The following is a 9,601-nucleotide window of genomic DNA, read 5'->3' on the forward strand; positions in this document are numbered from 1 at the left end:
AGAGAGAGGAGGAGGAGGCGGGCGGACGGACGAGGAGGAGGACGGACGGGAAGCACCAGCGGATTCTCAGGAGGGGAGACCTGCTGGAGGTTCCCAGGACCCTGTTCACACACTTTGGGATTTACCTGGGGGGACGCAGGTGAGTCTGTCGTCATCACGTGTCGAGTAAACAAACTCAGAAAAGTTCATTCAGGTTAAATCAGAGGATGGAAAAGTGACGCTGATTTCTTCTCACTCCCTTTTCTTTTTGTCCAGGGTCGCTCATTTCATCCCAGACATTATGCCTGTGCGTCTAATGTATTTAAATATATTTTGATTATTCAAAATTGTACAAATTTAATAACTTTTATTGCATCGTATTGTATTTTAAATTATATTATTTTATTTTATTTTGTAAGAGGAGCGTATTGTGTTGTCCCGAGTTTCGCCCCCCAGATAAACGTGCTGATTGGCTCAGAGGGACCAGCCCTCATGTCAATCTTAATTTGGTTGCCTTATTGAGCTGAGCGGGAGTAGAAGTCCCAGGTAAGTGTAGTTTTACCAATTAAGTTTTTGATTAATTTAAGTGTCGCTGGTTGACGTTTTATTTCTGCTGAGAGGGAAACGTGAGAAGGCCGTGAGGGGAAGTGTTGACAGACAGAGCCGGAAAGAGTTCATTTTGGATTAGTTAGCGAACGTCAGTTAAAGCGCTGTTTGCTCAACGCGCGAGGAAGCTAAAGCTGCCGCTAGGTGAACGTTACAGAGTCGCTAGCTTACATGCTAGCTAGCTAAGTTAACCGCAGCAGCTGCCATAAGTTAATTTCAGCTTGTGATGTTTGTGGACGTTTTGCTGCTTGAATGAATCCAGTTTACACAGACTAGCTGACAAGCTAACGTCTCCACATCACCGTTGACTGTTGCTCTGGTTTGGACTGGGTGCTTTCAGGGCTCCTTGAACTGGTTCCAGGTGGTCCACAGAAAATAGCTCATGACGTTAGCTAAACGCCAAGAGCACGTAGTTTAATGAACTCCAGTTTCACTCTGAAATCTTGTTTTGATAGAGCAGAAATTAGGATGAATGTTTTGATAAGCATTTCTTCCTTAGCACTATTAGCATCGACCAAAATACAATGAAGATAAATGAGTAAGCTAGTCAGCTAGCTAGCTAACATAATGCATGCTTAATACATTGATGAGCCATGTTCCAAATATAATCAAATTGATTGTGTCGGCTCGATTGCTGGAGTATTTTTCTTCTCTAACATTTCTTTTGTCTTTAAATCTATAATTTGTAGACGCTTTCCATCATGTAGCAGCTCAGTGACTCTGCCCACCTGAACAAACTCTTAAAATGAGAACAGGATGCTGGCGTCTCCCATCGTGCGGCCCGAGTGTTTCAGGTCACTGTTAACTGTGACGTTTGCTGGACAGACGGAGACATGGAGAGAGACTCCGGCATGGTCAGTCTGAGGGTGGACGAGGACGACTTCCAGGCGTCCCTCCTCAAACACTTGGCTCTGCTCAGTCTGATGGAGAAGACGGGATACGACATGTTGCAGGAGAACGGACAGAGGAAGTTCGGCGGACCCCCGCCAGGTGAGCGAAGACTTTGAAGAAGAAAGCCTGAATCACTGTTGGTGTATGAGAGAGCAGCGCAGCCCACAGAGGAAGTGTGACTCACCCAGTTTAAACAAACAGGACTGTCTTGATGCTAACTTAATGTATGTCAGACAAAGACCCAAAGGTCTTTCTTAAAATTACGTATCAGCCAAGGCTGATGCCGTGCTTTGTTCTTGCAGGCTGGGAGGGCCCGCCCCCCCCCCGGGGCTGCGAGCTGTTCGTGGGGAAGATCCCCAGAGATATGTACGAAGATGAGCTGGTCCCGCTGTTCGAGAGAGCTGGAAGGATATACGAGTTCAGACTGATGTTGGAGTTCAGCGGAGAGAACCGCGGCTACGCCTTCGTCATGTACAGCAACAGGTAGCCAATGAAACGTGCGGTTTAGATTCCCGACTTTGATTTTTGAGTCATTGAACTTGAATAGGGCCCAGAAGAGATGGAGAGCTGGCTGAGGCCGCTGCAATCAATACAGGACATTTAAAAACCGCAGTGGAGTTTGAAATGGAGCTCTTGTTGATGTTGTGCTGCATCAAACGCAACAGTTTTAAACCGAAACAGACTCGTGTAATCATCAGTTGAAGCAACAGGAGCGCAGAACTGCATCAGCATTTCCAAATGATCACCGTGCACTTTGACATGATCAGCCATGCTCAATCTGGTCATTATTTGTCATATCCAGTCAGATTGCAGTGCCATCCAGCGTGATGAAATACTCATTGTGATTAATGAAGTATTGGTGGTTATTGATCATGGTTCAGAGAAGAGGCTCAGAGAGCCATCCAGATGTTGGACAACTATGAGATCCGTCCGGGGAGGTTCATCGGAGTGTGCGTCAGTCTGAACAACTGCCGCCTCTTCATCGGCTGCATCCCTGAAGTCAAGAGCAAGCAGGAGATCATGGAGGCGATGAAGGAGGTATGAACAGCATCAGCTGTCACTCAGCTGCTCCCCTCACCGTCGAATGCTTCCTGTGCCTCCATGCACAGACTCTTTCCACACGTTTCACTGTGATCACATGCTCCTCTCCTCCCTCATCTCATGTGGGCACATCTGTCTGCCAGGTGACCGACGGCGTGGTGCATGTGATTGTGTTTCCCAGCTACTCCGATACGAGCAGAAACCGAGGTTTTGCCTTTGTCGAGTATGAATCCCACAAAGCGGCGGCCTTGGCCAGGAGGAAGCTCAGATCAGGTACGTATCCGCCCACACCTCCATCAGCTTTTTAATGTCCTGTGTCCTCTCCATGCTGCACGTCTCTCCACCTGTGAGTCACCGCTGCTCCTCCTTTACACGTCCTCTGACGTGAGATCAGCAGAGGGAGGTAGAACACAGAGCACTGCAGCAGAACGTCTGAACTGAACTGTGCGACATCAGATACACGCTGAGTGTCCAGTTTATTAGGTACAGCTGGCTCAAACCAAGTCAGTCTGATGTAACAGTGCTGCAGTTAAACCTCTTTGATGAAAAATGTTTTAGTTTCAGCTGGAGGATGTTGTTTGTGTTGCTGTTGTATTGTCAGGTGTTTCTCTCATTTAGCCTCCCTTCACTGATATAAATTCACAGATTTGAAGCTGAAATGATTGGAGGATTAAACAGCTCGTCGATCTGCATAAAATGAATCAGCAGCTGTTTTGATAATCCATTCATCTTTGGTATATTTGCTTGAGAAATTACTCCGCCGTCGCGAGTGGCAGCCCTTCCAGCAGCTCCGTGTGTAATTTGTAGGATTTGCTGCTTTTCCTCTGATTGACTTGGTACTAAATCAATAATTTGGGAGTTTTGAACTGTCGGGTATGTTTGTGTTACACTCTTTACTGATGTTTTATGAGCCAAATGATCATTTAATTAGGAATATAAACAGGCAGATTAATAGTAAGGGTAATAGGCTGAACGTGTCTGACTGGTGACTGTCCAGTAGAACATGTCTGCTCTTCTCTGTGGAAGCTTTAATGTTCGTAAAGTGCTTTCTGTCTCCTTGCTCGCTGTAGATCCGCCTGCAGTACAACAGCTGTCAGCTGTGTCAGAATTGATTGTTTCTCCTGTTTTTGGTGTGTCAGCAGTGTGAAATTTGGCAGGTGATGTCTGTGAGCGTTCGGCATTTCCACGTGTTGAATTTGAAGAGTTGTGGTCCCGATGTGTTCGACAGGAAACTTCCAGCTATGGGGTCACCGCGTCCACGTGAACTGGGCCAAGCCCGAAAGACCCGGACGAGGAGGCGACGCAGCACCTCAGAGTCCTTTACGTAAGTACACGAGAGTTTGATATGTGTGTGTTTTGTTGACTGTGACTGATGCTAAAGAATCACTTGAGAGGAAACTGATTTACTGACATTCTGTAACTGGTCAGGACCGAGGGGATATCGATAAAGTTACAGACCACAGGAGGATTCTGCAGTTAAATGCCACACCAGAGACAACAGACCACTGGACTTACTGAATGCAAACAGTAAGGACACTCACAGTTCTTCACGCTTCCCCCGCTGGGCTGCTCTGGTCACAACCTGGCTCATCTGCTCCCTGCATTCATACACACCTTTGGTGAATAAACAACTGCCAATCATGAGGTATGTGAGAGGATGGCCAGGGGAGTCCAGTATGGCGCTGAGGGACTGTTTTGACACCACTGACTGGGAAGTGTTGTGCAGTCCACACAAGAAGGACATTGACAGTTTGACAACCTGCATCAAGGACGACATCAACTTCTGTGTGGAAAACACTGAGCCTAACAGGAAGGTACAGTGTTTCCCAAACAACAAGCCCCGGGTGTCCCTGGAACTCAAAGTCCTATTGAATGAAAAGGGTTTTTTCAGATCTGCGGACCAAAATGAACTGAGGAGGGTGCAGAAGGAGCTGAAAAGGAGATTAGGAGAGGCAAGGACAGCTACAAGAGGAGGCTGGAGGACTGCCTTCAATGTCAGGGAGTTTTGAAGAGGCCTGAAAACCATCTCAGGCCACAGCAGCAACAGTGGAAGGGGTCCTAAAGAGACCGGGAATGGGCAAGTGAGCTCAATCTGCTTTTCAGCATCTGCTTCTGCCCAGTTTCTTCCACCACCCACCAGAGCCCAGACCTGATGACGTTACCTCTCCACCCCCCCTTGCAGCACCTCAAAGCATCCGTGACACCAGCAGCACCCTCATCACACCACTTAACCCCCTCCACTCCACATCACAGATCACATTCCCCTCCCGCGACCCCAGGCCAGGGATCGAACCACCGACCTCTAGGTTGGCAGACGACCGCTCCACCTGCTGAGCCGCCCACCCATCTCCTCTGCTGCACTATGTGTTTTGTGCTAATTTGCAAATGTTAGCACACTAACACACAAACTAAGTTGGAGAATATGATAAACATCATACTTGCTAAACGTCAGCATGTTAGTGTTGTCACTATGAACATGATAGCATGCTGATGTTAGCATAGCCTGAGACCAGATTTTGTTGTATCATACTGTATGCATGTGAAATGTCTTACTGAAGTATGACAACCTAAACTACATTTCAAATTCTTGTCACACGACATTGTTCCTCAACTCTGGTTCAACTCAAGTAGAGCAGAAACTTTTGCCCACACTTGATTTTTCTCTGTCTTTTGTCACAATGCCAGCCATCTTAGTCACGCATTTTCATGTCTGCTTTGCTTTCCGTACCGCACTAATTCACCTGTCATTTCAGATCTGGACACCTGGATCAGATCCACGTCACCTGACCCCCCATGCCTTCCTGCTCCCCTGTTCCCGCAGCTGTTTTAAAGATGTCTAATTGTTTCCAGCTGCGGAAGGTAAAATGTTTTTGGCAGTCAAAGTTTTTGTACCTTCAGTGCACTGAGGTGTCAGATGAGCTCGATGGGATTAGCACAGACAGACTGTGTACATCAGCCAGGCTAAAACAGCGCGTTGTTGTCTAGTTCTAGTTGTTGTATTTGTGGCGTTGTGCACTTTTCCTCATCATTAGCTGTAATCTTCTTGAATAGCTGTATTTCTTTCTATTAGTTTCAGCAGTCATGTGCCTCCTCCACAAAAAAGTTCTTTGAATTTTTAATTAATTTGCTACATACATTAGTTTTTCCACATTTTCATTTTTCATATTCTACATTTCTCTTCCATTTCTGCTCGATTCTGTTTATATATTTTTTTTTAGGTATTTCTTCTTCATTGCATTTTGCTTTTGCACCCCAATTTTGTTGTATGTATGAATTGTTTTGTATGCTCAAAGTTCAAGTACCAGACAAATAAACTGTATTTAACCAAAACGTGCCCTGTAGCCTATCCTTTTCACTCATATTACATAACCTCTCATTGTGGTTCCTCAGCAAACTTTGTGGGCTGGTAGAAATGGTGATGAGAGGCTGCTGGTCTGATAATGGTTTCTACATCCTGTTTTTAATGAAGCTCTGGAGGAGAAGCTGGGCCTGATCATAAAAGAGCCACATCTCCGTTAAAACTTGGATTAGTACGAGCTCCTGCTTCCAGCTGTGCTTTCTCTTCATCTCAAGTTCCTCCACTGCTTGTCTTTCCTCCTGTACTGTTACTGCATTTGATCTTGTTGACAGCATTGTGTGTCAGTGTCCACCGAACTGTTTTTCTTCAGTTGAATCACTTGTCTTCCACAGACACTTTGGCGCATTCTTCTGAATATAAAACAGAAGCTTCTCACAAACCTCAGAGCAGAAAGAGCAGAGTCAAGACCTGAGTCCCAACAGGTTAGTCCAGACCAGTGTGATGTTGTTTCACTCTCCCAGTCATCATTAGTGATCCACAGTGAAAACCTTGGTTCTGTTGTAGGATCTTTTATCATCCATCCATCCATCCATCATACTACTAATAATACATTTTCTAACACAATTTGTGCATAAAATTCAACAAAGTGCTTAACGTTAAAGCGAAGGGGGCTGGCAAAGACTCAGCCCTATTTGTATGCAAGATAAAATTTTCTGCCAATTCAGATGTAAGATATTGGTGTTTCACAGTGAGTCTAGAGAGACAGCAAATTCACTTAAGTAGTGATCAGTCACCCCAGACCCTGAAAATGCCAACCAGGCCAAAGGTGAGTACCCTACCTAGTGGACTCAGGAGCACAGGTGTTGATGACCCGCAGAAGCCTTGCTATGATAGCGTGGGTGAAAGGGCCTTATGACCCGATCACAACCTGAGAGACCTTGTAGAGAGCTGTATCTGCCAGAACGTTTCCTTACGTCAGTGAGATGATGTGTGGAAAAACTGCAACCAAATTAGTCCGTATAGAGTCAGCCCAGAATCAACATGCACCAAAAGAGTGGCACAAACCGGTGGACGTTGCAGCTGTAACCCAGCAGAAGGTAGAAAAAAGTCACTTCTCTCCAGCTGGGAAGGAAAAGTTGAGGCAAATCATTTCAAAAGCAAACGTGGTCCAATACAAGAACGACTGTGGATTTAGGAGCTAAGTATGAGGAGTGCATCCCTCGGCCCAGCAGTATCCACTGAACCCAGGAGCTGTCAAAGAGCTGAAGGCCTTACGAATCATCCAGGAAGAGCCTAGCCTCATCACCAACCACCCGATCCAAGCAGTAAAGAAACCTCAATCCATCTGGGGCCCGTTTCACAAAGGAGGTTCAACAAACTCCGAGTCTAATCCTGAACCTTGAGTTGATCTAGCCTGAGATAGGAAACTCCGAGTTTTCGGTTTCCGAACAGGTGATTTGAGTTAGTTCAGTCAACTCAGAGTAGGTTAACTCAGGGTTAAGCGCGTGCACCACGACTAGAAAAAGCCAACATCAATGGAGCCCCGATTCGACGAGTCACCATGGCGACGGGGAAGAGGAGGGCTGCGTTTTTTACCACACTGGAACTCGAAATCTTAATGCGCTCATACGACGAATTTGAGCATGTTTTTAGAAAAAAGTGTAACACCGCTGCAGCTGCAAAAGAGAGGGAGGCGGCGTGGGGGAACATTGCTGCTCGGGTCAATGCGTAAGTTTAAATGTAGTCCTTTGCAATCACAATAATATTACAGGGGAAAACTGCTTGAATGGTAGCTCGTTAATTTATTTCATGTAGGTGCAATCCCGCGGGGGAGAAGTGCACTTGGCAGCAGCTCAAGATGAAACATAAAAACATTGTTCAAACAGGTAAGACACGGCATAATTTAATGGGGGTACCTCATTTTGATCATGTGTTATATTATAAAGCAAATATTAAGCGGCTGTTTGACTGTGCAGTTGTTTTATCACCAACATAATGCTGCGCAAAGAAACGCAGCGCAACACACAATATCTGCTGGGATGTGAGAGCATGACTCCGGCTGGCAATGTTGCAAATGTAAGGACGGATTAGGTTGTGTATGTAGATGATGGACTGTGACGTGAAACGGTACCGTTCAAAAACATAATTGTCTGGAAATGCCAGAACATCTATGCGCGGTCTGATAACCATCTCCCGACGAATATTTAATTCCCTGCGCAGTAATGCTGCGCCTTCATCCACGGGATCGTTGTCAAAAAGACATGTTAGAGAAAAAAGTGCCTACTGACTGATTTTTTTAAATAACAGACGGCAGAACTATGTTATCCCAAAACTCGCCTGCTGACGAATGAATGAGGAAATCAAATACCGTGTGTGGCTCAGAGGGCGGAGACGGAGAGAAACTCGAGGTTCATTGAGAAAAACCTGGTCCCGACCAGGTTAGGTTCATAGAGTCTGTTACTATGGTAACTGACCGAGAGCTTAAGTTACCTCTCTCTGTGAAACAGGTAGAGTTACCCCTCTTTCTCTGGTTTGAGTTACCTCCCTTTGTGAAACGGAAAACTCAGAGTTTCCTTCATTTCAGGCTTAACAAACTCGGAGTTTTCACTAAACCTGCTTTGTGAAACGGGCCCCTGGAAAGGTTGCAGAAAGTGGTGGAGAGGACGACGACAACGGGGCTGAAACTCAACCTTAAGAAGTGCCAGTTCGGACAGTTCCAGGTGAACCATGTTGGGTTCCAAGTCACCACAGATCTGGCACTCAGAGGGTTTCTGGGAGAAGCTGGAGCAGATCTGTGTGAAAAACAGCAAAGTAATCCAAATGTCAGCAAACTGACAGCAGCAGTGACACTTCTGCGTTTGGCAGAATAGTGTTCCAGTAAGCAGCCTGACTGTTGTAATCTGGATTAAAACCTCTAATCGCTCATTGATTTATTTTAAAGGATTATACAGAAAATCAGGTTGTGAGAGGCAATACGTGTCCTTTGACACTGAAGCAACGTTTGTATTCGATGTTCGATGATATGAAATGGGTCAAAGTAACACTTAAAATGAAGTTAGCTGTGTTGTAAGAGCAGGACGTGGCTCAGTAACATCTGGTCACATCACAGTGCTGCAGCTCAGAGGTTTCATCCTCAGTGTTTAAGATGGAAATAATGTTGAATTAAAACCTTTAGAAAGCATGCGATGCTGCTTTTCCACGGCACTGCTCAGTCTTCATGAAGCAGTTTAAAAAATAACAGTAAAGACTGTGGAAACCATTTCTTTCTCTCCTAAAACAGCTCTTGGTGTCACATCAGGGACTGTTATGCTTGTTTTAAAGGTCCGGACACTTCTAGCTGTGCTCCAACAGCTCTGACTGTGAGCGTGTCAAACCATTTTGGATACAAACTCAAGACAGCCAATGTGGATCAGGTCTTCTTTTTACAGCAAAGCTCAGCACGTCGAACTGGTGAACAACATAGAATTAATATCACAGTTTTCTAATCAAGGAGCCAAGACTGAACTGAAATCCTTTATGCACAAATATCTCAAACCTTCCGCAGTCGCAAGACGACCTAAAAGCAAATCCCCCTTTTCTTTAGCTACACATCATTCATTCGTAATCATTAGTTTCACGGAGTACAAATGCTCGAAGCAACTGGCATCGTCGATGTCGCACAAGGCTGTGATGCTGAAAGGAGATCTCCCCACAGCCAGCTAGTTAAAAGAGCCTTCATCCCTTTTTTCAAATCCACATTTATTCTATGTAAAATAGTTTATCATAAAAGCCTTACTTGTGCAATAC

At 45.4% G+C, this 9,601-nt stretch overlaps 2 protein-coding genes across 4 annotated transcripts in view; both read left to right on the top strand.

The window, feature by feature from the left end:
- The first annotated feature begins 8 nt into the window (after positions 1–8).
- LOC143316971 (putative RNA-binding protein 46) lies at positions 9–5,841 on the top strand. 2 transcript variants are annotated; one of them, XM_076724844.1, is made up of 7 exons: positions 9–139; positions 1,411–1,575; positions 1,779–1,959; positions 2,358–2,514; positions 2,661–2,790; positions 3,746–3,841; positions 5,271–5,841. In XM_076724844.1, the coding sequence occupies exons 2-7, from the start codon at positions 1,419–1,421 to the stop codon at positions 5,345–5,347; spliced, it is 798 nt and encodes a 265-aa protein (XP_076580959.1). In that variant the 5' UTR covers positions 9–139; positions 1,411–1,418; the 3' UTR covers positions 5,348–5,841. The 2 variants fall into 2 exon arrangements, with proteins under 2 accessions (XP_076580959.1, XP_076580960.1); XM_076724845.1 differs by lacking the exon at positions 9–139 and having other exon boundaries at positions 1,419–1,575; positions 3,946–5,841.
- Positions 5,842–6,207: 366 nt separating this feature from the next.
- LOC143316970 (ceramide-1-phosphate transfer protein-like) overlaps positions 6,208–9,601 on the top strand; it is a 13,239-nt gene continuing 9,845 nt past the window's right edge. The window contains exon 1 of one of the 2 annotated variants that reach the window (XM_076724843.1): positions 6,208–6,297. The gene's annotated coding sequence lies outside the window, so the exon portion shown is untranslated. Of the gene's footprint in view, positions 6,298–8,454 lie in introns of those variants that run through there. The other variant, XM_076724842.1, reaches the window with a different exon arrangement.

Source organism: Chaetodon auriga, chromosome 24 (genome assembly GCF_051107435.1).
Source record: "Chaetodon auriga isolate fChaAug3 chromosome 24, fChaAug3.hap1, whole genome shotgun sequence".
NCBI lineage: Eukaryota > Metazoa > Chordata > Actinopteri > Chaetodontiformes > Chaetodontidae > Chaetodon > Chaetodon auriga.

Bases quoted from the DNA above. Each gene is read 5' to 3' on its own strand.
- LOC143316971 (XM_076724844.1), top strand. From the start codon at position 1,419: ATGGAGAGAGACTCCGGCATGGTCAGTCTGAGGGTGGACGAGGACGAC. The intron at 2,791-3,745 runs GTACGTATCCGC...TGTGTTCGACAG, and splicing joins CAGGAGGAAGCTCAGATCAG to GAAACTTCCAGCTATGGGGT. The intron at 3,842-5,270 runs GTAAGTACACGA...CTGTCATTTCAG, and splicing joins AGCACCTCAGAGTCCTTTAC to ATCTGGACACCTGGATCAGA.